Source organism: Phyllostomus discolor, chromosome 8 (assembly GCF_004126475.2).
Source record: "Phyllostomus discolor isolate MPI-MPIP mPhyDis1 chromosome 8, mPhyDis1.pri.v3, whole genome shotgun sequence".
Taxonomy (NCBI): Eukaryota; Metazoa; Chordata; class Mammalia; order Chiroptera; family Phyllostomidae; genus Phyllostomus; species Phyllostomus discolor.
The window spans coordinates 68,689,657-68,717,075 of record NC_040910.2 but is presented as its reverse complement, the minus strand read 5'-3'; the positions used below and the strand labels follow the sequence as shown (position 1 = coordinate 68,717,075).

General features: G+C 38.8%; 1 protein-coding gene and 1 long non-coding RNA gene across 3 annotated transcripts in view; one reads left to right on the top strand and one right to left on the bottom strand.

Annotated features, from left to right (window-relative positions):
- The window catches only part of LOC118502088, a 13,016-nt gene extending 10,293 nt beyond the window's left edge, over positions 1-2,723 (top strand). Inside the window, exon 3 of the long non-coding RNA XR_004904765.1 lies at positions 2,664-2,723. This is a non-coding gene — a long non-coding RNA (uncharacterized LOC118502088). The remainder of the gene's footprint in view (positions 1-2,663) is intronic.
- Positions 2,616-27,419, bottom strand: MYH1 (myosin heavy chain 1). 2 transcript variants are annotated; one of them, XM_036032986.1, is made up of 40 exons: positions 27,404-27,419; positions 27,124-27,154; positions 25,322-25,565; positions 25,077-25,220; positions 24,810-24,966; positions 23,687-23,714; positions 22,815-22,929; positions 22,631-22,723; positions 22,433-22,496; positions 21,673-21,771; positions 21,481-21,584; positions 21,165-21,303; positions 20,825-20,943; positions 20,586-20,735; positions 18,552-18,722; positions 17,456-17,768; positions 17,289-17,359; positions 15,772-15,859; positions 15,572-15,689; positions 15,167-15,290; positions 14,942-15,078; positions 14,589-14,844; positions 12,629-12,871; positions 12,353-12,529; positions 11,387-11,532; positions 11,217-11,307; positions 10,743-11,132; positions 10,064-10,190; positions 8,377-8,495; positions 8,038-8,234; positions 6,587-6,770; positions 6,150-6,315; positions 5,936-6,060; positions 5,234-5,542; positions 4,944-5,147; positions 4,506-4,631; positions 4,247-4,417; positions 3,889-3,993; positions 3,671-3,766; positions 2,616-2,874 (listed from the first exon to the last, which is right to left on the bottom strand). In XM_036032986.1, the coding sequence occupies exons 3-40, from the start codon at positions 25,523-25,525 to the stop codon at positions 2,722-2,724; spliced, it is 5,823 nt and encodes a 1,940-aa protein (XP_035888879.1). In that variant the 5' UTR covers positions 25,526-25,565; positions 27,124-27,154; positions 27,404-27,419; the 3' UTR covers positions 2,616-2,721. The 2 variants fall into 2 exon arrangements, with proteins under 2 accessions (XP_035888879.1, XP_028390311.1); XM_028534510.2 differs by lacking the exon at positions 27,404-27,419 and having other exon boundaries at positions 25,322-25,561; positions 27,124-27,139.

Below are 27,419 nucleotides of genomic sequence, written 5' to 3'. Positions count from 1 at the left end.
AGGTGGGAGATAAGGAAATGGAGACTCTTGTGAAATTTTATTGTAAATTAGGGAAATGAAATAATAACTAGAGAAAAAAATGGATAAAGGGAGAGCTTAAGAAAGGATCCAGTAGAGTAAGAGAGAATGGAATAAAGGTGGAAAAGAATGGTCCATTTTATAAATATTTTAAGGTGGGCGGAATGAGTTTCAGAGCCAGGCGGGAGAGGTGGCTCTAAATTGGAGGAGAGACCCACACAAGGAAAGGAAGAACATGACTTGGCAGTAGAAATGTAAGGCAATTTTCATCCAGTGGCATCTACTATTTTTCTTTCAAGCAGGATGTGAGATTATTCTCCAGTGCCAAAGGGCAAATGGAAATTTGGGCAGAGTGGAGATTTCAAATAGAGAGAAATAGAGTGTTTGAACAAGTCAACAAAATAACTACAGCACTGAAGGCCCAGTGGGTTTGGTGGTTAAGAGTTTATAGTGGTACCATTTTCTCTGAAGTGTGAAGTAGTAAATTATCTAATTCATTCAGATTTAGTGTTTTTACACTCCAGTACAATAGAGGGATAGGAAATGGCAAAGGAATTCTCTGGTGTTGTCCTGACAGTAGACAAAAAGATAGATGATGAGTTTTTGCTTAGTTGGGAGAGAAATAAAGGTAGAATAAGGTCTGATGAAAATGAAAGAAGCAAAATGCCAGAGTACTGGAAGTGTCAATGGTGTTGAAGACCTGTTCTGTTGGGTGTAGTTCAATAAGCAAGCTAGAAAATTGGGAAGGAGTTGCTTGGTTTGATGACTTTGAAGATGTGGCATTTTCTGGAGTGAGGCTGCAGAAGAGGTGGAATGGAAGTGAAGACAGTGGAAGGAGGGAGTCATTGGATTGGAAGAATGATTCATGAGGACATTGAAGTCTCCCAGAAATGTGACAAGAATTGGGTGACAAGGGAAGAAGTGCCAAACTCTTTAATAAATAAAAGAGTCAGTAGATAATAGCAATAGATATGGGGAATAGCCGAATAGTGTGAATCTCAAAACAGGAAGAACTTTTCACAAGCATGTAAGCAGCAATGGAGGGCAAAGGTGAAGAGGGGATTTTGTGTGTAGCTCAGAACTAAGGAGAGAATAATTGTTGCTACTTAAGAGAGCTTCCAAGAAGCGTTGTTTTCAGGGAGAGGCAGACTGAAATTTAAGCCAAGTGGTAGGGGAATGTTCCAGGGACATAAGAAATCTCATGGTTTTCAGGAGGGTCAGTATTAGGTGAGAGTACAACTAAAATTGGCTATTGTTATGAGACCCTATCCTCCTTTCCTATATCTTTGCTTAACATTTGTTTGTTTATTCATTTTCTTATGAAGTGAATAGCCAAATGAAATGGCAATGTGGAACTAGATGAATAGGTTGTAAACTTTAGCAGGATATTGGATAATATATTGAGGACTGTTAACTGTTTTATAGATTACTTTAAAGTGAGCTCAAGATGTTGTATTAGAGTAATCAATCCAATAATCAATACAAAATAAATGAAGGTGCATCATAACCCAGAGGGAAACTTCCCCAGGCACAAAAGTCCGGAAGTGTGTAGCTGAATAATTTAACCTACTGGATAACAAAATTAAAAACTTTTAACTTTGTATTATTTCTCTTAAATAGGTTGTATACTGTTCTTGTAAAGTCTTTGTTATAGTCCTAATAAAATTCTTGCTTGCTCCCTGTCTGTAAAAAATTAGATAAATAGAAGGCACATGCTACTCTCAGCACATGTAAATCTGTAGTAATAACACTACATACAGATTATACCTTATAATTATACATATAAGGTACACTATACATTATAATCGTGATGCTAATTACCACAACACTATAGAAAGGCACAATGTAGCAACCTAAAGACAAAATAATGAGAGTAGGAAATGGACTTTTTAAAAATATTAATTGACCTTCTCTTTGTATCAGAAGTACTGTGGGGAAGCCTTGTAAAAGGTACAGAAGCTTCCAAGGAGAGAGAAGAACAAATACTGAAAATATGTTTATTCTTAACTCTTGTTTACCATTCTAAAGTAATAACAAGGGAGGAGGCTCAGTAAAACAAACAACTAAACATCTGTAGGTAACAAAAAACTCAGAATCTCATATTTAAAAAGGACCAGAAAAGATCTATAGAACATATTTCCTCCTTAAGAGACTCTAATCTCAATAGTTCATATCTTAATAGTTCATAATAGGGTAGAGTTTGCATTTTAAATGTTTTTAAGTGCCTAACCAAAATTGTTTATTTTTTCTACTATTTTATGTTGGTAATTAGTGTTTCACTATATTTTTACTCTGCCTTGGTATCAAGAATGTTAACTTCATTAACAGAAGTCTGCTTTTCTGATGACTAGCTAGGGTTTTGCTAACAGGGGTTTAACAAATCCTCCATGTTCTGTATGGCTAAGGCCCACCTCTAGGCATCCCCTGTGCACCTTTGGTTTAGGGCACTGACTAACTGGGACTGACCTGGGTGCTCCTCTCACCTTTTATTTTTGCTGACTAAATTATTCTTTGTAGGATAGAAGCAAAATGTTTTTTCTTCATTTAATGAATAAAAAGGTAAGTTGACCCAGTGGGGGAAAAAGAGACACAAATTCTTTGCAAATAAATTTTTTATCTGCAAAAACTGTAAGTACAAAACAGAGTGACAAAGATTTTCACATTGTGTGTATTTCTTTGGTCACTTTTCAGCATTTGGATGAATTACTCTTCACTAATGATTTTTGTGTGAACCTCTCGGCTCTTCACCCGCAGCTTGTTGACCTGGGACTCAGCAATGTCAGCCCGTTCCTCAGCCTCCTCCAGCTCATGCTGGAGCTTGCGGAACTTGGAGAGGTTGACGTTGGATTGTTCCTCCTGGGAATGAATGGAAATGCATTTTGGACCAAAAAAAGTCCAGAATTTCTAGTTTGTTAGATCAGTGGGTCTGGAATTCCTGTTTTCTTCTTGCAATACTGATATGTTCTTCTCTTAGTTCTTTTTAGTAATATGCCATCCACCTGTTTACTCAAACCATAACTTGACAAATTACCTTTGATTTTCTTTCTCTCATCTCCAAAGTACAACCCGTTAGTATATCTTTTAGTTTCTACCTCCAAAGTATCTCCACTTCCTTCTGTATGGTCCACTACTATCCTAATCTAAGCTGTGGGACCACCTAAAAAGCCTCGTACAATGTTTTGCTGTACCAACCTATGTTACCCAACAATCATTCTCCATATGGTAGCCAGAATACTCTTTTTAATATATGTATATATTGACTGGCCTGACAGAAAACCATCGTGTGGCTTCCCAGTGTCCCATTGCACTTAGAATAAAAGCCAGACTTCTTATTATGACCTAGAATACCCTGCGTTGCTTCTCCCACCCAGCTCTTCAGCTCCATTTCTACTACAATTCCCTTGTTCTGCTTCTTGAGCAAGACTCCTTTCCACTCAGAAGCTTTGCATTTGCTTTTCCCTACCCCTAGAACATTTTTCCCTGGCTCATCAAGTGGTTGGTTTCTTCTCATTCTTCAGACCTTCATTGAACCATTTCTCTTTAATATTTCCTCTTTTTACCCTTTTTATTCTTTCATCCCTTTAACCAAATTGGTTTGGACATATCTGAGACCTGGAGGCTGCCCAATCCCCCCAAGGGATTCTGTACTCACCGCTTCCTCAGCTTGTCTCTTGTAAGCTTTCACCTTTGCTTGCAGTTTATCTACTAGATCCTGGAGTCTTAGTACATTCTTACGGTCTTCCTCAGTCTGAAATAATATTTTAAAGAGTCAGTTTCTTGAAAGTACAAATACCATCATATTTTGTTTTACATTTGGTTTCTAATCCTTTGCAGACTGGGGTGAAAACCTAGACAGGCCATTTTCCTAACCTGATAAGTGAGCTCCTTTACTCTTCTTTCATGTTTGCGTAGACCCTTGACAGTTTCAACATTGCGCTTCTGTTCACTTTCAACTTCGGCTTCAAGTTCACGTACCTGCAAAAAGATGGGCATTTTAAAGACATTTATTATAATCCATTCACTGAATTTCTACTCTTCATATGGCCTGTAGTATTCCTTTTAGTCTGTTTTATATGTACCTTTGGATGCCCTAGCCTAATCTCCCTGATGATAAGCTTTTGGCAACAAGGAATGTCTGTCATTCACCTCTGCATTATTTAGTAGAGGTATTCAAAAATCATGTGTTGCATTGGAATGAGATGGAAAATATGCTAATAAGAAGACCCACCCTGGCCTCCAGTTTCTGGATCTGCTTCTTCCCACCCTTCAGGGCCAGCTGCTCAGCCTCATCCAGACGGTGCTGCAGGTCCTTCACTGTCTGCTCCAGGTTCTTCTTCATCCGCTCCAGGTGGGCACTGGTGTCCTGCTCCTTCTTCAGCTCCTCAGCCATCATGGCTGCCTAATTAGCAAATAAATCAAGAAAATAAGGAAAGCTGGTAATGGCAGGTAGCATGCATATATATCAGCAAAACAAATGCTCATCTTACATCAGTGATGGCCTTCTTGGCCTTCTCTTCTGCATTGCGAGCTTCCTGGACAATGTCTTCCATCTCTCCCTGGATTTGGGAAATGTCTGTCTCCAGCTTCTTCTTGGTGTTGATCAGGCTGGTGTTCTTGTTAAAATATCACATTTAGAAACATTAAGTACATGAAAGCAAAATCACAGTGCCTGCTGTTCCAATGAAATCACAAACTAATTAATTAAGTTAATTAGTATCTCAGTTGACAATGTATTTTTAAAAGTCACTCAACTCTGAATGTCAAAATTCAGATAAGCAAAAATATTGTTAATGCAAAATATTAAATATTTGAACTGTATCCTCCATGAAACATTATGAATAAATTTTTAGATAGCACCAAGATATGAGCAAGAATTTGATATTCGTTCCTCTAACTTTTTCACTCTTCTCTTCCTATCTACTCACCTGGGTGTGCAGCAGCTGGACACGCTCACTGGCATCCAGCAGCTCCTGCTCTGCAACTTTCCGGCTCCTCTCTGTCTGCTCCAGAGTGGCTCGCAGCTCCTCGATCTCGGCCTGCAGCAGGTTGGCTCTGCGCTCAACCATGGCCAGCTGCTCTTTCAGGTCCTCCTGGCCCCGGAGAGCATCATCCAGGTGGATCTGCGTGTCCTGTGGCATGAATAATCATTGAGACATCTTGTTCTCAGGGCTTCAGTCACCCCAGTGCCCAAGGACCAACTCCTGAACCCCTTTACCTTGAGAATGCCTTGGGTGTTCCTGTAGTTCCTCAGGGCCTCAGCAGCCATGCGGTTGGCATGGTTCAGCTGGATTTCCATTTCATTCAGATCTCCTTCCATCTTCTTCTTGATCCTGATGGCATCGTTCCTGCTCCTGATCTCAGCATCCAGCGTGCTCTGCATTGACTCCACAACTCTAATATGGTTCCTCTTCAGCTGGTCAATTTCCTCATCCTTTTCAGCAATTTTCCTGTCAACTTCAGACTTGACTTGGTTCAGCTCCAGCTGGATGCGCAGGATCTTTCCCTCTTCATGTTCAAGTGATGCCTTAATGACAGCAAGAGGTGACATTAGCAGGGAATGAAAGTGTATAGTATCCTTGGAATAGGAATTAGTTCTTAGTTTGGGGCTGCCATTACACATCATTATTCCATTGTTATAGAAATTTCTACATGTTATTGTTGGTTTTGTATACTTCTGTCTCCCCAGCTAGGTAGTGCCCTTGAAGGCAAGGCCTTTAACTTCATCTTTGTTTTCTCAGTGTCTAGCAGTCTGTCTGACATACAATTCCGTCAGTTGTATATGTGGTCATTTTCCTATTCCCAAACTCGTATGCAGAGTAAAAATTATTTGTCTTTTCTCTTGATTCGCAGTTCTTGCATGCAATAGGCCCTAATTTTTCTCAAAATTGTTTTCTCAAAAGTGTACAATAATATCTACCTCTGCCTCCTCTAAAGCAGCCTGAAGTTCAGACTTTTCTTGCTCGATTTGCTTCTTTATTTTTTCCAGTTCATGAATACGTTTCCCTCCTTCTGCAATCTGCTCAGTGAGATCAGAAATCTCCTCTGTTGGTGAACAAAAATATACAAATTTGTTCAGTGAGGAAAAGCATTCTTTCAACTCTGTTGTTAAAGAAAAGGTAAAATGTACTCACGTTGCAAATTCTTATTTTCCCGCTTCAAGGTTTCAAGTTGGTCTAGGGATTCCTCATAAGCATTCTTAATCTTGAACAGCTCTGTGCTGAGGGAGCGAGACTCCTTTTGGGAAGCTTCAAGTTCAGCATGAGTTTCTTCATACTTCTGTTTCCATTCTGCTAGGACCTGAGGGGCAAGGAATAGTCAGGAAATTTAGTGGAGAAAGTTTGATATAATGAAACCATTTATTCTAGCAACTCTCAAACAGAGTTGAGATGTCTGGGACTGAAAAATTATTGTGAATGAGAACAGTGAAAATCACAGGAACTCTCCACCTCATCAGTGAGACAAGAGCTACTGAGAACAGTCCTGAGATGGTTGGAATAAGGCACACTGAGTAGCAGGCTATCTCTAATCATATGTTGGATGCTGAGGCAGAAACTTCTTCAGAAATTACCTTATCAAAGTTCCTCTGCTTTTTGTCCAGGGCTGCACAGGCAGCATTAGATCTCTCGACATCGAGCATGAGGTCCTCAACCTCATTCTGGAGCCGCTGCTTCGTCTTCTCAAGGGAGGCACACTTGGCATTCACAGCTTCTACATGCTCCTCAGCGTCCTGTAGCCTCTGGGCCAGCTTCTTCCTGAGAAGTGAATTAGGGACAATAGAAGTGAATAGTCATCAGTGGAACTGGGTGTTCAGAGTGGGTACAAGAGAGTGATTTCCACAGTCAGACTCCATAATACTTTGCTTTTCAAAGTTGTTTTCTAGGTGCAGTTCTGTATTAATTCACTCCCACTCTCTCAGCAGCCAAATACTGAAAACAGCCCAAATTTCAGTATGGCTGTGCTTCATAGTCTGGCTTTAAGAAAATCATGATCAGCCAAAGCCAACATTTTGCCCTTCAGACTAGCTGGTTCAGTCCTTCTTTAGAGAATGTTAATGTGTACCTTGAATTACTGTTATTTATTGTTTTCTGCACTGAATTTTGATCTCCAGAGAGTAGAGTCTGTATCTTGCTAATCTTTGTGTATTCTTGTAGGCTGTCATACATATTATTTACTCAGATGTTATCTTAATTGTGTTCAAGTGAGGTATACTTGATTTTGTCTAGTTGTTTAATTATATCCCGTATTTCTAGCTTTTCATAAGTCGTTTAATAATAAGCTTTCCCAAATCTACATAAATTTTGCTCTGAGAGCTCTACTAAGAGTCTGTTTAAGGCATTCACCAAAACACTGTAATTCTAATGATAGGGATGTACCTTGGCCGTAGGCTAAATGAATAAATCTCTTCTTAAACTTTCTGTTGAATAGGTAGGTCCCTTTCTGTCCAGTTTCTCTCTCTTAACAGTTAAGTCTTGAACTTTTGATTGCATTGTATATTTAGTCCATTATAAAACAATTTTATTTTGTATTACAGAATCTTATGTCTGTTTTTATTTTATTGTCTGTTACAATATATTTATTCCCCCTCCCTTTTCAATATAGCCATATTTTCACATCTCAAAAGGAGGAGCTGTACTTTAAAGCCCAATTATTTTTCTCTCACATATGTGTCACCTTGGACTGATATTTTGTTAGTTGCTGAGAGAGAGGGGAGGCACAAGAAAGTACAATTAATTCTTATTCTATCTACACTTGTATAGATAGAATGATGGCAAAAGTCTCCCCTTTTAAAAACAATCATTCAGCTTCCTCTTGCCTTATGTCTTTTCTCTTTCTACTCTCTGGCTTAATTTCTTTCTTTGGACAACCGAGAGATTTTTCTTGCTTAGTTTTATCTTCATGCATATTTTTCCTGTATTTTTTTTTTTGTTTTGGGAGAAGTGGACACTTGCCCATTTCATAGTGGTAGCAGAAGCTCTTTGTTAACAGAGATACTTCATTTTAACTAAGTTTCGAACATACTTGGCCTCCTCCAGCTCCTCTGTGCGCTGGATGGCATCTGTCTCATACTTTGTCCTCCACTGGGCAACCTCACTGTTGGCCTTGGACATTGCCCTCTGAAGCTCAGCCTTGGCTTCCTGCTCTTCCTCATACTGTTCCCGCAGCAGGTCACAGTCATGGCGGGAGGACTGCAGGGCGTGGGCCAGAGCACTCTTGGCCTGAGAACGTAGAGATTGGCTTTTTAATTTTATATACTAAAGTGCTATTAAGTACCTAAGCTCTTGTAGGTTACCAGAAGAAAATTTGTAGAAGTAAGTAGAAACAAGGATAATAACAACAGCAACAACAAGTAGAGCTTACCTTTATCTCCTCTTCCAGCTGCCTTTTCAGTTCCTCAATCTGTTGTGTGAATGCTTGTTTGCCCCTTGAGAGTTGGGAAACTAAAGAGTCCTTTTCATCTAGCTGGCGTGAATATTCTCCTATAAGGATCAAAATCCAGAAAATGCAACTTTACTTTGGAAATCAAAGCTGTAAATTAAAAATGGAGCAGGGAAAGGGAGCTGAGTCAAAACATGATGGAGATCATGGATTACAGCAAACCACCAACATCCACTTCAACCCTGACAAGAAAATCTATGTAAAACTGAAGTATGAAAAATGTTGAGGCAGATTATGTGCTATGAACAACACAAAGATTTTGGGAGGCATTTAAAATTATTTGATTACCATAGAAATTGTTAAGAAGCATAAAAAGAATATAAGTCAAACCAACAAAACATTATCTAAGGCAATAGTGTACTAGTTTACTTTTCATTGAAAGTTGATTAGAAACAATTATTCTGTAAAAAATAGGAGACTTTGGGCAATTCCCTCTGTAAGTAGAAGTGATGTTCAAAAGAAAATTGTGGAATCCTTTTTATACTAAGAAATGATCAAGTATTCTTCCACTCCCCAAGGAGTTGATTTATGGGATTACTAATCAGTTCATAAAGTAAATGGCATTTAAGTTGATCTTCAATTCTTTAAGCATCATAATTCAGAAAACATATTAAATATAGAGAAATACTTTTCAACACCTTTTTAGAGATAAGGTTACCTGGAAGCCTTATCTCTAACATTTCATAAGAATCACAACTTGCTTTTTTTATATACCACTAAATTACTAGGTGCAAACATGTATTGAGGAAGAAAAAATACAAGGAGTATTTTGATTCTTTTACAATACAATTTTTCTTTTTCATAAAGTGTACTTACCATTTATTTGTATGATAGTAATAAAAACCTTACTTTGTGCTGTGTTCTAGAAAGAACAATATTTGAATGATCATGAAAGAGTCAAATGGTTCCAACACTTTGATTTGCCTATTGATTTAATAGTTCAGATGACCTGTAAATAATTTCCATCATGCTACTTCTCCTTAGGAAATGTACAACTGTGGTCAAAAGGTGGACAAGTCGATAGGGGGAGGAATGAATGCAGAGACTCCCCACTTTGGATATTCAAAACGCTAAAACCCTCACTTGAGTGCTCCTGGGTTGGGTTGTGATCTTGAATATTTCCCTACTTCATGGTGGTAGCTACCAGCAATTGGAAAAACTTCAGGAAAATGACTGGAGTAAGCATTCTTAGACAAGTCATTTTATCACTACCATAATTTGTCATCTTTAAAATGGTAATAACATTATATAGGCTATTAAGAACTGAAGTATAAATAACTTGCAGAAGCATTTGGAAAAGTGAAAATAAATATTGTGAGGATATACTTTTTATTTAATAACTTTTTGATTAGAGTAAAATCTCCTTTAAAATGTTTTAAAAAAAAAACAAACAAAAAAATCCCCCAGATCTCTTTATTATAAAAAACAAACAAAAGTAAAACAAAACAAAAAGAAAGTTGTTCATGTTCATGGTCAATAATGTGTTCATATGAGTGGGCATCTCGAGGAAGGTAATATGTGATCTCAAATAGGTCAATGCAGGGTTTTCCAACAAATTGAGCATCCAAGTAAATTTGTCATTTAAGGTCAACACTGGTAAGTGGCCCACCTGCTTCCGTCTGCAGGCGAGCTCTCTGAGCCGTCAGGTCATTGATCAGCCGCTGCTGCTCATCTTCCTTCGATTTTAGTTCACTCAGTTGATCTTCTAGTGTACGGCACATCTTTTCAAGGTTCCCCTGCATTCAAAAAGTCGTAGAAGATACCTCAAACAAATATTTGGACCATAGAAATTTTTATTAATCCCAAGCATTCCATAGGAGCTTCAATTCTCATTTATTCTGAGAATCAACTATTTTTACAAACAAAAATAGCAGGCCTTAGACTATGATAGGAAGAGTAACAAGATACATAGTCTATTTGTGAATGTCTTCACTCAACTGGCTTATCTTAATGTAAGAATAATTTTATTCAGCTCATAAGATTTTTTTGAGAAGCAAATTATGTATTTGTGCTTAAAAGAAAACAAAAAGTTTAATCAAGGTGTAGTGTTTTAAAAATCTCAAAATGTATAGTTGAATTGTTTTTATTTGAAAGAGCTTAAGTTTTTACTATGAATATTCTTTGGGTATAACTCTTCTCCCATAAAGAGTAAGTGCTTTATCCCATCACACCCAAGTCGCCCCTCCTTCTGACCAGTCTCCTGTCTTGTCCTTCCATAGTCTCCCTCCAGTTACTAATGATTCTTGAATGGCTCACTCACACCTGTGTTATAGAAACTGTGACTGTACCTTGGCTTTGGTGACAGTCTCCATGTTGCTGCTAAGGTCATCAATCTCCATCTTCATCTCACTCTTCTCCTTCTCCAGCTTCTGCTTGACTCTCTGCAGGTTGTCTATCTGCTCCCCAAGTTCAGCCACGCTGTCTGCATGCTTCTTCCTCAGGGTGGCCGCTGTGGCTTCATGCTGCAGGGTGGCCTCCTCCAGGTCCCTGCGCATTTTCTGGAACTCAGCCTCCCTCTTCTTGTTCATCTCAATCTGGGCCGAAGTGGCCCCCCCAGCCTCTTCCAGCCGCTCACTGATCTCCTCCAGTTCCCGGGAGAGGTCAGAGCGCTGCTTCTCTGCTTTGGCTCTAGAGGCCCGCTCTGCCTCAATTTCCTCCTCCAGCTCCTCAATTCGGGCCTGGGAGTGACACACCAACATTAATGTGAATTCATGGCAGTTTTGATTCCTAAGTGCTTAGAAAAGGTGTAATTTATGACTTACCTGTAACTCCTTGATCTTCTTCTGCAGCTGCATCCCAAGGGCCTGTTCATCTTCAATCTTGCTCTGCAGATTACTCATTTCAAACTCTTTCCTGTTAGAAAAACACTTTATGTAAGGCATAGAAATATTAATAGTAATTTCCCCATGATACTTTTGTCCATGTTGCTTACTTTTTCAGCTTTTCATCAAGTTGCTGTTTGTCATTTTCCACATCCATTGTAGATTCTTGAGCCAATTTTAGGTCTCCCTCCAGTTTTCTCTTTGCTCTTTCTAGATCCATCCGGATTTTCTTTTCTTGTTCCAGAGACCCTTCAAGCTAAAAGGTAATGATCCGTGAGTACAGTTCCTGGCATGTTACCACCTTTTGTCCCAGGTTGAACTTGTAAACATTAAACTCATATGTAATCAACAAATTATTTTGATTTTTCTTTGAACTTGACAAATTTGTCCAATCTATTTCATTTTAGTTACTATTTATGTAGTCCAAAAATTAATCATTTAAAGTTGAAATGTACCTTATTACCATATTTTTACAGTAAACTACTAGGGAGGCATCATGTCTTTTCTGTCTCCCTAGTGGAATTGATTGTGACCAATGCTTTACCACATGGGATGAACACCATAGCAATATTCCTAAACTGTGACCTTTGTCAAGTCTTCCCTTACTCAGACATTCACAGTGGGTTCCTACTCAATATCAGGACATGTTTCAAGCCAAATTTATTTTCTACATTTTTTATTTGAAATCCCCTTAGTCCCTGTGAGAGGAAACCTTATGGATCATTATTGCCTCTTTGCTCGTGTTACACTTCCCACTTAGAGAACCCTCTTTCTTCTATATCTTCCCATAGCCTCTCTTCTTTCAAGCCCAGCAAAAGACCCATTTTGTTGCACAGCTTTCCCTTCCATTCTTCCCTCTAATTCTTTTTACCCATTTTACCCATTACCACTAACTTTCTTTATTGATTTTTTGGACTTATATATCCATCTTAGTTCTTATAGCAGGAATAATATCCTATACCATTTATTCATTGGAAGCTCTTGAAAATACTCATTTCATCATAAGAAAGGCAACTCATGCTACTTAGTTTGTTAAATTATCTAAAAAATATTTTTTTACACAATGTTGGGCTTACATCATCCACTTGCTGCTCTAGCTTGATTTTGGCTTTGGTCAGGGTGTTGACTTTGTCCTCTTCTGCCTGCAGGTCATCCAGGGTCTGCTGATGGGCCTCCTGGAGGGCCTTCTTCTCCTTGGTCAGCTTAGCTATGGTTTCATCCAGGCCTGCCATCTCCTCTGTGAGATTTTTCACCTTAGGAAGTAAAAACACTTTGTATTACATGCTGTATTTTGGTGGATTCAGTTTTATTTAATAATAATAACATAAACTTTTCTTATATATGTTTCATACCTTGTTCTCTGTGGCATGTTTCTCCTTTTCAACCTTGGCCAGTGTCAGCTCAAGGTCATCAATGTCTTTCTTCAGCTCTGAACATTCATCCTCCAGTTTTCTCTTCTTGGCTGTCAGCTCAGCATTGATCTCTTCCTCATCCTCAGCTCTCTCAGTCACCTCTTTGATTTTGGCCTCCAGCTGGATTTTTGCTTTGATTAGCTGGTCACATCTTTCCTCTGCATCAGCCAAGCTATCTGCTTCCTGAGAAAGAACAATAGACACATTTATATTTTAGTTCTCCAGATATTTTCCGATGTCATTAATATTCTGAAACCAAAAGATTAAATAGTGTTTTAAAGCCTTAGGTTAATTTTATTAGCTTTCCATCATTTAGGAAATATATATTGGACACTTATGACATTGAAGATAAAATAAAGGAGTTTAAGTCGTGGTTCCTGGTGAAATTATGACACAATTATATTTGAGTGATGGGGTTCAGGGTACACTCTCAAAATATGGCACTTTGGCATATTAAAAATGTTAAGCTGAAGGAGTTTGAGAAAAGAGCAGAACAAGGAAGGTCACTCCAATCACATCCCCTCACCATTTTTCCTGAATTAGGTCAGTCAGTTGTATTTAATATTTATTTCCAGGAAAATTTAGTGTATGAAAAACAAACATAATTGTTATGTATTTATCAGGTTGCCAGGAGGGAGTGATAATATCAGAAAAGTGACTTAAAGGGAAGACATTCCCTACAGTGACAGTGTAGCTGAGAACTAAAGGAAGCACCTGGAAGAACTAAAGGGAACTAAACAAGTTAAAGTTGGTTCTTAGAAAAGAAGTAAGCATGCTTCTTGTGAGAAGAGACAAGAGTTGGACTATAATCTTTATGAGAGCAGAGGCCATATCTCTTCCTCAGAGTTGTATACCTTATATCTAGAACTTCAACAAATATTTATTAAATGGATAGTTGACAATAATGTTGAAAAGAGGTCATTCTATATTCAAAGGAGAAGAGTATGCTTGGATACAGCATGGGTACCCCCTATAATTATCCTTTGATTTTTGAAGCTATGATGAACCTCTCCTCAATTTAATTTAGGAAACCTTGATGTATGTAAACTATGAGGAAAGTCACAAGGCCAGCCTAGGTTAGATTCATCTTCCTTTAAATTTTTTAGTTATGTGTCTAAAACCTATAGTTCCAATATAGATTCCCTTCTGAATTTACAAAACAAACAAACAAACAAACAAACAAACAAACAAAAAACTAACTAAAGGATAACCTTTAATGTTTCAGTTGTTGATTTCAATGGTAGCAACTCAAATTCTCATGTCATTTGGGTCACAGAAATGGGTTAGGCTGTGACATTTGATCAAGTATTTCTTCCCAAGTCTCTGAATATTTATTGGGACATTAGAACAAGAATATCAACACTAACTGTCATGCTTTGCATAAAAAAATGATAGTACTTATAGATAGTGTTGTCATTTTCCTTGCAATGATCCTATTCTTTTAGGTACTAGAGTGTTTCTAAAGAGATTTCAGAGGACATCCAGGCCAGGAGGGCATAGATATAAAATTTCTGAATATTTGTTATAAGTTGATGCATTTGCATCACAAAGTCTCTTCCTTCTCCACTGTCAATATTGTTCTTTTTTCACTGCTCCTTTTTGCATTTTTAGTAGGGAGAATCTTAGGCAGCAGAGATCACCTTCCCCTGCCTATATTTTGCCAGGAGAAACAATAGTTGGAAAGGAAAAACACTTGTGTTTCCCTTCTCAACAGCAAGGGATCCTATCACAGTTCTTTTCAGTAATATTGCATATGAAATTTTATAGCACATTCTCAGGAGTTGTGAATCAAGAAAGATTGATAGTAAGTCCATCAGTTAGGTGGAATCTAGACTCTCCCCTAGAATTGCTTAAATAAAATTTTAGCATCAGATGACAAGAAATGGGTTCTGACACTCACAGCTTGAACCTGGAGTTGTAGGTCATTTTTCTCTTGCATCAGAACAACCATTTTTTCTTCTAGTTCTTTCCTTTTGGCCTCAGCCTTTGCCAGATTTTCTTTGGTCTTCTCAAATTCTTCTTTCATGTTGGCCATCTCCTTCTCTGTCTCTGCACTCTTGAGGAGGGGCTTGATCTTGAAATACAGCTTCATCCAGGGCCAGTGCTTCACATTCATGAAAGCACGGACATTGTACTGGATGCAGAAGATGGACTCTCTGTGACAAGAAAAGAAATTTTCGAAGTCCGATTATAACAGAAATCAGAATTTAAAGCCATGGCTAATGGGGTTTAGTAAATTATTCCTATTAATACCTTCTCTCCACCATCTTCTGGTACTCCACTCTTGCCAAGAACCCTCTGCACCTGGCCTGGGTTCGGGTAATCAGCTGGGCCAGCTTGTCATCTCGCATCTCCTCTAGGAGCCCCAGAAGACCAGCCTTGAAAAAGACCTGTGCATGGGGAGAGTTGTAGATTAGGAACTTTACATCAACTTCAAAGGGACAGAAATAACATCAGGTAGACTTTAGAGACTATTACCTTGGTGTGGCCAAATTTATACTGGGTGTGGTCAACATCAATGGACCCAAGGAGCTTCTCAGAAGCCTTCTTACTGTCAATGAATTGTCCTTCAGGGATAGCACTTGCATTTAATACCTTGTATCTGTTTAACAAAGAAATGATATAGCTGGTATCATAAACAAGAAGTCTCCCTGCCTTACTATAGAAACAACATAGTTGTTGGGTAGTCTAACAAACATAAGAAATCATATCTACCATTTTATTCTCCATATATTCAAAGGGTGTCAAACTTGGTATGTCAATACAGTGTCAGTTAAATCTGTTTCTCTTCAATTTTAATAGAAGATACAAATATTTTTCTATTGAAAATTTAAAGTAGATAAGAAGAATCTCTTAAAATAATTTGTAGTGAAAAAGCCTGACCTCTGTTTGAAGTCTGCATAAAGGATTCTGCTTGGGAATCCTTTCCTGCAGATTCTGATGCCTTCCAGCACGCCATTACACCTCAGCTGGTGCAGGACAAGTTCATGCTCCATGGCCCCTAAAAGGAAGAATATGCATGTCTAATTTCATGATCTAAAGCAAACACACTGGAGCTTGTCTGGATATCAGAATTGTCTTACCAGGTGTTTTGGTTTCATTGGGGATGATGCACCGTACAAAGTGAGGGTGAGTGCTCCTCAGGTTGGTCATCAGCTTATTCAGATTTTCCTGTGGAACCATATGAATATTTGTCTTTAAAAGTATACTATTTCATGCATTCATATATAGAAGCATAATCATTGTGATCCATGACATTGATTTAAGTTTTTAATTATTAATTTTTAATTGGTCAATTACTGTTTATATTCAATATTATTTTGTGTTATTTTCAGGTATACAGATTAATGGTTAGACAATCATATACTTTACAAAGCATTCCCCCTGATACTTCCAGTACCCATCCAGATTTGAATTTGTAAAAAGTTAGCTCTGCAATTTCCACATTCTTAAAATGATCTTCTATTTCCTATTTTTGTGATATATATATATTTTTTTTCTTCTACTAGATGTTGAAGTGTTGTTCACTGCTGTTGAATGGGATAGCATATGTTGTAAATTTAATAATATACTCATATGGAAATAATCTACCCACATTGTTTTGCCTAGATATGTGGTCTGGTTTTACAAATAATTCAATGTCTTTCTCAAAATCTCCATTTCTTTCTTTTTAAAAACTTTTTAAAAATGTATTTATTGATTTTAGAGAGAGGGAGAAAGAGAAACAACAATATGAGAGAGAAACATCGATTGGTTGCCTCCCATATACCCCTCAACCAGGGATCAAACCTGCAACCCAGTTATGTGCCCTGACTGAAAATCAAACCCCCAGCCCTTTCGTGTATGGGATGATGGTCCAACCAACTGAGCCACACCAGCCAGGGCTCCATTTCTTTCCTTACCTGACTTGCCATTGTATTCGCTTCCCTATCACAAGCTTATTCCTTATCATAGTTAGACAGCTGTGTCCTCTTTCTGGTTCCATAGAAAGTGGCCTTATAATGCCTTATTCTCGGGACTGGCAGAAAACTGACAGTTATGTTACCAAGTGTGAGATGTTTTCCAAGGAAATCCTGGCTTTTCAGAATAACTGGAGCTTCAGTTTTTTACAGATTGGATTGCCAAAAATAAATTTTCCTTAAAGGACTATTTCTTATCATATTTAGGTCAGCTTCCGGTCCTTATTATTATTCTATACTCAGTCTTTGAAACCTACTCATTTCAGTTCTATACCAATATATACCTAAGCACTTAACATCATTTGGAGGTTCCCAACATCTCAAGTAAATCTATCACAGTAGAAACTTTTAAGTGTCAAATGACCTAATCTCCTGGCCTATGAATTGAATTTCACCATCTCATACTGATTTCTGCCATTCACTCTCATCCCTCCTGAGACCTGTGTTTCCTACCTTATGCTGAGTATCTCTTCCAAACTGCAACAAACCTTCCTGAGACTCAGTTCTACCACTACCTACTGACCTATCTCTCTCCTTGAGTCATACCTAGTTCTAGAACCTTGCAGCATTACTTCCCCTTCCCCACGCAATAAAGAAAAATTTAATTTCCTGCATCTAATTAGAGAAAATGAAATTTGTACCCTGAAGAGAGCAGACACAGTCTGGAAGGAAGAACCCTTCTTCTTGCCACCTTTCTTTCCACCACCAGCCTCTGAGGAGGACAGAGAAAGCACAAGAAGTCATAGTGTAGGCTTTCTCAGTTTAGGTTTTAAACATTCAGTAAAAGATTAATTCTATTGAAAATTACCTGCTTCAGCAGCTGCTGCTGCCCCAGAGAAGAGGTAAGCTAAAGTTTTCAGTGATGACTTTTGGTACAGCCCGACCACCGTCTCGTTCAGGGGGTCCTTGTTCTTGTCAAGCCAGCCAGCAATGTTGTAGTCCACGGTGCCCGCATAATGCACCAGCGAGAAGTGGGCCTCAACTTTGCCTTTGGCAGGCTTGGGCTTCTGGAAGTTGTTGGACTTGCCCAGGTGCTGTTCATACAGCTTGTTCTTGAAGGAGGTGTCTGTGGCCTTGGGGAACATGCACTCTTCTTCCAGGATGGAGAAGATGCCCATAGGCTAGAGGGAGCATAACAGGCTATACCTCAGTATTTGATGCTAGTATATTCCAATGACTCTGTTGTCTGCAGGAGCCAAAGATGACCCCTTTGGTGCTGTCACTCTGTTACTAGGAGCACTGGACTGTAAGTGCTGAGAGAACAAAGCTCTTGGCCTATTTGGTGCAATGACAGAATAATGCTAGACATATAGTAGGTGCTTAATTAATATTTGTTGAACAAAGTACATGGAATGAAATTGTGTGTATATAAATGTAGCTCGCTTTTAGCTACAGTTTACAAAAAATGTAGTTAGGTACATGGACATAAATTAATATAAGTAATATTTTAAATGATCATATCTCGATTTCTTAGTAGTCACTTCCTTCCAACATGACCAGTACTCAAAACACTATGGAATTCCTTTTTGTAAAGTTAATGTCATTTACTGTTTTCAGAGTAACATTCCAAGGGCCCCACTGCTCCACAGTCCCTCCTCCATGGGTCTTTGGACAAGCCAGAGAGGTATGACATGCCACAGTCCCTGCTGGGCTCCCCATCACATTCTTGGGGATAACTGAACCCTGGGATCTTAACCACTCATGCACCTCTCTACATGTCTGAACAGGTTCTGGGTGCTTTCTAGACCCTTAGGCTTTGTACATGAGGGGTCCTGACTCTCTGAGGGTTCACAGCCTGGCAGTGAGTGGTGAAGGGCAGCAATGTATTAGCAGGAAAGAGAGGAAAGAGGTGATGGTCCCAACTAAAGAGCAGCCATCCCTGGGGAGTGCAATGACTTCTTTACCTTCTCAATGAGCTCAATGCAGGCAGCCAGGTCCATCCCGAAGTCAATGAACTCCCACTCAATGCCTTCCTTCTTGTACTCCTCCTGCTCCAGCACAAACATGTGGTGGTTGAAAAACTGTTGCAGTTTCTCGTTGGTGAAGTTGATGCACAGCTGCTCCAGGCTGTTGAACTAAATAAATGGAAAATACAAATTAACATTCATCTTATAATAAAACCTTCTATTTGATAGGGGTTTTTCTTAGTTGGCTAGTCTAACTGGCCTCTTGGAATGGCGTGGCTTCACCTCGCCTCTGGCAAGCCCCCATCTCCTTCCTGCCTGTTTTGCTGCTGTAGGCTAGAATGTGTCACCACCCTTGTTGGAAGGTTCCCTAAAGAGGAATAAACAGAGTCTGAATGATGCTTCCCTATGTAATAAAACAATTATTTGGTTTTCACAATATCTATTTTCATTAGTTAGGGATTTCTTAGTAATTTATCTCTTTATGATTATGTTGTATAACTAGCTAGGGTGATACATGTGAGCCACTGTGGTCTATATGTTACTATTAATAATAAGAATAAAAATTCAACAACTAACATTTGTTGAACATTTACTATGTGCTAGACACTGTGGTAAGTGCTTGTATAAATTACTGCATGTAATCCTCACAGCCTCCTGTTTAAGGTGGTACTATTTCCCTGTTTCATGGAGGAGGAAACACTATTAGAAAGGGTAGCAGGATCCTGCTAGTAAGGGGTATGGCAGGGGCTCCAGTGCTTTCACAGCAGAGCCAGTCTTTTTACTCAGTATTAGAACTCAAGATCTGCTCTGCTTTACTATTCAGGATGCCTAGATCTAAAAACTATTGTGAATCCTCGTTTTTAGGAACAGTGTCACCATACACAGAAGTCAAAGACATTTTACCACACAGATGAACCTTGCAAACACTACACTAAGTGAAAGAAGCCAGTCATACAGGACCGTGTATTGTATGGTTCCATTCCTATGAAATGTCCAGAAGAGGTGAATCCATAGAGACAGAAAGATTAGTGTTTATCAAGGGCTGGGGGACAGGGAAGTGAGGAATGACTTAATGGGGAATGGGTTTCTTGTTGGGGAGATGAAAATGTTCTAAAATTGATTGTCGTGATGATTGCACATATCTATAAATACATTTAAAACCATTGAGTCAAATAGGCAAATTTTATGGTATGTAAATTATATCTCAATAAATCTGCTTTAAAAAACCTCAAAAGACATTGCAAGTATGCATTGTTCTCAGGTTTCTTATTTGAAAAAAGAGTGAATTGCTCTTCTTCCTACTTGGTGCCAAATTATTCCTTTCTTCCCATGTGGGCTTGGGACTTTCTGGAGTTGCCCTTGCCCCTAAAATTCAGAAAGATCCCTCCAGTGTCTCTCAATTAACTCATAGGAGAAGGTGTAGAAATGCAACTTGGGGATCAGACACATCAGTGAGGTAGAGGGCTTTGGTACACTGTTTCCTAAGCTGTATAGCAGGTATTCCTTCTCAGGCAGATGAATCTGAGTTACTTTATGATGTCACATCCATCCTCTATACCTGGATATTTCAGAGCAGATAGGAATCTTGAAGTCTTCCTTTGAATTTGTCATTGTTTCCCCCACTGTCATCTTTGTCACCGTCATCGCCTTCTTTATCATTTACTGAGTACTATATTCTTGGGGTTTGTGCTTGGGGTTTTAAATACAGAACTCGTTTAACTGGCAGAATAGTCCAGAAGTAAGTGTGTTATTTGGAATGCTAGGAATACTTATAGGTTGTAGTTGAATTAGCCTCATGAATGGTCAGATACCATTCACCAGTATCCAAGCTTACATAAGCAGGAATTGACAGAGGTGGAGTTTGAGTCCCCATGTGTATCATTCCAAAGTTCCTGCTCTTTTATGGGCTTCTGGTCTTCTTTCACATATCTGTTTAGTTTAGAGGACAGCTATTTTTTCATAGACCTTTTCTAATATTGATTGTAGCAGCATGATTTTTAATTTACTGCTACAAAATTTCTGTTAACTCACATCAAAGATTTCAAAGCCAGCAATGTCCAAGACTCCAATGAAGTACTGCCTGGGCTGCTTCGTGTCCAGCTGCTGGTTGATGCGGGTGACCATCCACAGGAACATCTTCTCATAGACAGCTTTGGCCAGAGCACCCACTGAGTTGTACACCTTCATGGGCATAGAAATAATGGTTGGTATTCTAAAAGACATGTTCTGAGGTTTAGGGTGTGTGTCATTCACTGGACTCATGCATTTACCTGTTGTACAGTCTGGCCTTTGGTGACGTACTCATTACCGACTTTGACCCTGGGATAGCAGAGGGCTTTGAGCAGGTCAGCAGAGTTCAGACCCTGGAGGTAGGCTGCCTTGTCAGCAACTGTAGAAACACAGTTCAGGTACCCAACATGACCTACAGTCCACCCCACATTTCACAGGGGCAGGCTAAGTAGTGAATCACTTTACAGAGAGTCTGTGTGGGGGTGACCTTGTGCATGTTCATCAGAAGCTTCATTCTAAAGGAGACATGAGTTTGGAATGGGCTTTTTTTTTTCTTGCCTAGATTCTCTTATTAAACACAGATGGAGCTTCATTTGGTACCTTCAGTGCCATCTGGCTCAGCTTGCTCCTCACGCTGCTTTTGCTTGAATTTCATGTTCCCATAATGCATTACTGCCCCTGTGAGCTTATAGATGGACACTCTTTCATCAGAAGTGAAGCCCAGGATATCAATGGCACTCTGCCAGGACAAAAGAGAAGTAAAACAGTTAGGACAGAAGACACTAATTTATTTAGGAGAATGTATCCTATCTCCTTAACCACACACCTATGGCAGATTGCTATTGTCATTCCCAAATATAATGGATTTTTAAAATAAGAGAGTGTGTGTGTGTGTGTGTGTGTGTGTGTAACTTACATCTGTAGCCATTAGCTCTTCTTGGTCATCAATGCTGGGGACTGTGATCTCCCCTTGACTGACGAAAGCATAGTCATATGGGTTGGTGGTGATCAGGAGCATTTCTGAGTACACAGAATTCAGGGGATACATTTTATATTGGAATATATTAATAAAACAACCCCTAGCTTATAAATTTAGGTTCTTTCTTACCAATTAGCTCTGGCTTCTTGTTTGACATGATCTGATAAAAAATATGGTAACTTCTTTCTGCCTTTAGCTGGAAAGTAACTCTAGACTTCTCCAGAAGGTCTGCAATGCAAAGTAGACAGTGGATTATAGGGAAATTGTAAAGTTTCTGGAGTGGTTTTGGCACTTGGAGTCATTACCTAAATTTCATTGGTCCCCTGAGATTTCAGCTGAATGTTACCATGAGGTACCACACATTACATCTCTACAATGGCAGTTGCTTTTCCATCTCCAAAAAGAAGCTAAAGCATGCTGGCCCAAAGCATATTCATTTCTCATACAGAAGACCCTTAATGTATGACATATAATTGCCTCTTGATAAGCTCTCTGTCCCCAGGATCTCTTCTCACTTTATAATACAGGGAATACAAAAAGCAAAATTTATCAAGGCTCTGACTAAGAAGTAATTGCACATACTCAACCCAGAGGCAACTCATTTAACCCTAGTGTTAGTTTTTTTTCTTAGAAAAACTTGACATTACTTCTGAGGCTGGAATAATTCTGACAAGCCCAGCAGCTCCTGGCAGTTGCTACAGATTCATTAGCTCGTGACTGACATGGATAAAGCACACTGTGGACTCTGGGTAAGATTGGCATTAACCGTGGGCACGTTTGGCAGCAGACTGGTGTTTCACAGGCTCCAGGCTCAGCGGGAGCTGCAAGATGTTCCTCCAAACCATCATTTGTCATCTTTGGATTCCATCTAGGCAGTCCTGTTACTCACATGTTTCAATATCAGCAGAAGCCAGCTTCCCTGTGGTACCAAAGTGGATCCTGATGAATTTACCCTTGCAAGTGAAAAAAAATGGTGTTATGTACAAAGCTGGGAGCACACAAGAAAGAGGAGACTGAAATAATAACTCAGACATGCTTTCTCTGGCATATTGGGCTGAGAAAACCCTTCTGTGACCAAGAGACTTACAAAGCGAGAAGAGTTGTCATTCCTCACAGTCTTGGCATTGCCAAAGGCCTCCAGTAGGGGGTTGGCACTGATGATTTGATCTTCCAGAGTCCCCTGCAAAGATAAGAGCAGTGCTTACATCTGAGGCTCTGGACTTTCCAAGAGTCCCGGCAGTCTTGGTTCTGACTCTGGCTCTCAGACTCACCTGCATTTTGCCAGAAGTAGCTTCCTCCTTCTTCTTCTCCCCAGTAACTGCAATTGTTGCAAAGTACTGGATGACACGCTTGGTGTTCACAGTCTTTCCTGCACCAGATTCTCCACTGTCGAACCGGACCAAACATATGTGAGAAATTAAGTCATGTGACAAATGAAACTACTTCCACAATCAGTACCTACTACCTATGCATCCATTTTTATGTGTCTATGTCAGAGTCTCCTAGATCTTTTTCTTCAGCCTACACATAGCTCTGTACTTCTGTTGCTTATCACTGACAAGACATAGGGAAATTCATGTAACACACATTTCTTCAGTGCTTCAGATATGCCAGAATTCCTTCTAGGTGCTGAGGCCTGGGCTTGGGAGCTACAAAATGTAGCCACTCAACAATTAGGTAGGAAATTAAACAATTAGTAAAAAACTATGAAATAATGCAGTGTTCTTCATTTCTTTTAAACCAAAGACGTGGCTCAAGTTAGGTCTTTGAAGAAATAGACATTCCTCAAGTACGTCTTAAAAATGAACCACTAGTGCATTCTGAAACCACTTAACCTACAGAAAGCTCTGTGTTGCTGTCTGCCCTGTACCAGGTTTGGGCTATATCCAAGAATGGGTTTTATATCTCCTACTCCCTTGTGAGTCCTGTGGAACTTTCAAGACTAGACTAGCAAATGTTGTAACTTGCAGCATTGTTTTTTTACATTCTGATGAAATTTAAACCCTGAGAGTGAAAACAGTATTTAGTTTTAGGCTGATTATGCCATTGCTTTAGTATGTGGACATTAACTAATTTCTTCTTTTTGTTTTTATTTTTCCAGTGAAAATAAAATACTAATAAGGCTTAGAATAGTAATACATACGTGATTAAGATAGACTGATTCTCCCGATCTGGGGGGGAAGAAGACAGTGGCCAATCAGCATATATACTAGTTACACAAATAAAACTTTCTATAGGGAAACACTTAGGGCATTTAGTATAAATATTATATACAATGGAGTTCTTAACATATTTTAAACTTATATATCATATTATGCTCAAGTCTCTGAAGTTGGGGAAGAGAAAAATAAAATGTTGTCATATCTTAAATTCCTTAAGCCCACATAGGAAGTGTGTCTTTCTGGCTTAAAATGAAGAGCAGTATTTTCCAAAGGCAGACACATTCCCTAGTTATCATGTGTAGATTTCAGTATCATGCTGAGTGCTAATTAATGCATATAACTGAAAAATGCACAACATACTAAGGTTTTGGACTGTAGTTTAGTAGGTTAAAATAGTACTAATCAAGCCAAGGTTGAGATTTACTTTCTAAATCGATCAACTGGCCACACACACACACACACACACACACACACACACACACCTATGTCTCATGGCCACAGACTGCAACCTTAACTCTAATCAGTCTTCCAAAAAGTATGACATTGGGTCAAAGAAAGAACAGGTGAAAGGAGGCAATTTAATCAGAATATAATCCTTTTAAAGGGGGAAATAACAACTTCTGCATATATGCCTATACCCTCTATACACCACTTTATTCAAAAGAGGATATTATCTGAAATGAGCTCTGATGGCTAAAAGAAATAAAAGTATCTCTAAAATATCTAATTCAAAATCAACTAAAGACTTAGGCACCAAAATGATTGAACATATTTATTATTTCTACTCAGACAATACAGTTCAGTTTTTAATCTTACTCTTCTTACTTAAATATATAAAATAAATTTTGGTTTTCCAAATAGGGAGACTAAACAAACTTCATAAAGGATGAGGAGGAGCATGTTCTGGTAAAGTCATGGAATTGGAATCAGGAGAACGGAGTTTTAGTCCCCACTTTGACTATATGTACCTTGCTGTGTTTTAGTCACCTTTTCTGCACAACTAGGGGGTTGGATTAGATTATTTCTAAAGGTCTTTTTAACTTAACATTTTGTCATTATATAGGTGGTAAAATAATTCATATGAAAGACATTTGAGCTACTCACCAGTCAGCATGAACTGATAGGCATTGTCAGAGATGGAGAAGATGTGGGGCGGGGCCTCCTGGCGCTTTTTGCCTCGGTAGGCGGCCACCACCTCGGGGTTGTACACCGGCAGCCACTTGTAGGGGTTGACGGTGACACAGAACAGGCCTGAGTAGGTCTATAACAAAAAGGAAAAAGGAATATAATTTGTTTATAGGGATCTTAATAATCTACTCTTTTTCAGAAATACTAACTACCTGTATGAGCATGCCATGAGAATGGACTCACGTAGATCATCCAGGCTGCATAACGCTCTTTGAGGTTGTACAGCACAGCGGGCTCATGCAGGTGGGTCATCATGGCCATGTCCTCAATCTTGTCATATTTGGGAGGGTTCATGGGGAAGACTTGGTCATCTTTCACAGTTACAGTCTGTCAAGTCAAATAAGAGAAGCCAGATTAAAAAAATGTAGTGTCAACTCACCTAACCCAAAATGAGGCAGGGCTTAATAGTGTCCAGATGTATTACTCACAGCTCCAGCTTCAGTCTTGGCTGTGACCTTCCCCGATTCCCTGCTCTGCACTGTTGCCTTCACAAAGGATTCCTTAGCATCCACCACAAAGACTGATGACTTGGCATCAAAGGGCTTGTTCTGTGCCTCGATTCGCTCCTTTTCAGATTTTCGGAGGTAAGGAGCAGCCTCCCCAAAAACTGCCATCTCGGAGTCGGAACTCATGGCTGCAGGTTATTGATGGCAGCCCAGTCGAAGACTCTGCCTGGCGGAAGAAGAAAAGATATTACAGAAATTCAGAAAGTGGACCATTAGATCTACATTGAAAAAAATAAAGCATTGCATGATTTTCTAATTACTTTGTTGTCTAAAACTAATTCAGAATAATATTGAATGTTAACTATAATTGAAAAAATAATAAAATTAAAATTAAGAAACATAAAACATTCTTTAGTCACGGACCAGTTCAGTGCTTAGCCCTGCATTGAGTGTGACCATGTCCCTGGCTTGGCTAGAGGTAAAATGTCAGTGCCCATTCTCTGAGCCAGTGCTGACAGACACTTCATCATGTATTTGGAAAGAACTATTGTAACCTGGCTCACCTACTGTAGGATATCGTAGCTGCTTTCTGAGTTTCATTTGTTATATATATTCATTTGTATAACTGCCTGTTATGGGCTTATGCAGAACACAAAGCTAAGACGATGGTAGGAGTTCTCCATCTCTCATTTATTGTTCTTATCTTCCAGTTGGATTATGAGTGCCTTGCAGGCAGGGGGCGTTTTTTCCTTCTATGACATCGTTCACACCTCTTGGAACACAGGTTAGATATGGCCAATAAGCTTAAAGCTGGCTTTGTGAATAAAAATAACAATAGAAATTTGTTGCTAAAGTTATAGGAAGTATTTTGTATGTGGTGAAAATCTTTTCATCATAAATTCGGATTTTCATAGACTACCTAATAAAGGAAAGCAAAAATGTGAGAGCTTTGTTTTATTAAAATATATTCTATTATTCACCAATTTCTCTAGTTTTTGTGTCGTAATTTTGACAAACACAGCTTTTTCGCCTGTTTTTAGTATTTCTCAAAGACTTAACATGTTATTACCTATATTTTCTTGCTGTATTACTAATATTATAAAAGATGCACAAAATTTTCTTCAAGAGTCACATTTTGCCACTTTAACTTTCATTAATCTTGTTAATTATGATTGTAACTGATAATAAACTTATCATTTCCAGAAAAACTTAAAACACTCGGGCAAACCTCCACATTTCCATTCAGACGACAGTGATTAGAGTTACACAATTAAAATGCTTTGTCTTGCTGAAAATGCTCATAATCATTCTCCACATCATTCTTTTTAAAATTTCCATTTTACAATTATGAAACAACATTCAGATTTAAGTCACTTTTCAAAGCAAAGGTTCAACCCATTTAGATAGCATCTCAAGGTTTTTTATGTTATATATTGCTGAGTAAAAGCTATAGTATAGGGAATTTACATTTTCTCTATAAATTAATAACACAAAATGTTGTACTGTGTGCTGTAATTCAATTATTTAAAAGACAAACTGCAATGTTGCAAATAGCAAAAATATGTATGAAACTCCTGAAGGCTCTGAAAAAGCGTTTTCACATGTGACAGAGGACATAACTGCATAAGAACCAGTTTCTAACATCCCCCTCAGAATTTTTCAAGGGAAGCATGATCAGCCATGAAATTGAAATGTGTTTATTTTCTGATCCCCTGAGCACTCCCCAAGCCACTGCAGAAGATTTCTCATACCTTGCAAGGAATGAGAAAAAGTCAGTTTCTTACCGTAGAGCTGCAACTTTGAAGTGGGTCAGAGCTGTAAGAAAAAAGACAAATTTCTTCTGAACTAAATTCTAACAATTCCCAATAATAGCATGCATAATTTTTAACTGAGAACCAGGAAATGACTGGGAACACCGACACATCTAATTAAAATTGTTCTGGAGTAAGTTGGTGCCTCATGGCAGGGCTGCCAGGGACTATGGGAGCCAGGATGTGTGGCATGTGTGAAGACAGCCACACATCCCTTACCGGCCGTCAGACAGAGCCCTGTCCTCACACTTACCTTGAAGCTTTATGAG

Bases quoted from the DNA above. Each gene is read 5' to 3' on its own strand.
- MYH1 (XM_036032986.1), bottom strand. From the start codon at position 25,525: ATGAGTTCCGACTCCGAGATGGCAGTTTTTGGGGAGGCTGCTCCTTAC. The intron at 15,079-15,166 runs GTAATAGTCTCT...CCCCATGCACAG, and splicing joins ATAAATTTGGCCACACCAAG to GTCTTTTTCAAGGCTGGTCT. The intron at 5,543-5,935 runs GTAGATATTATT...GCTGTCATTAAG, and splicing joins CTGCTTTAGAGGAGGCAGAG to GCATCACTTGAACATGAAGA.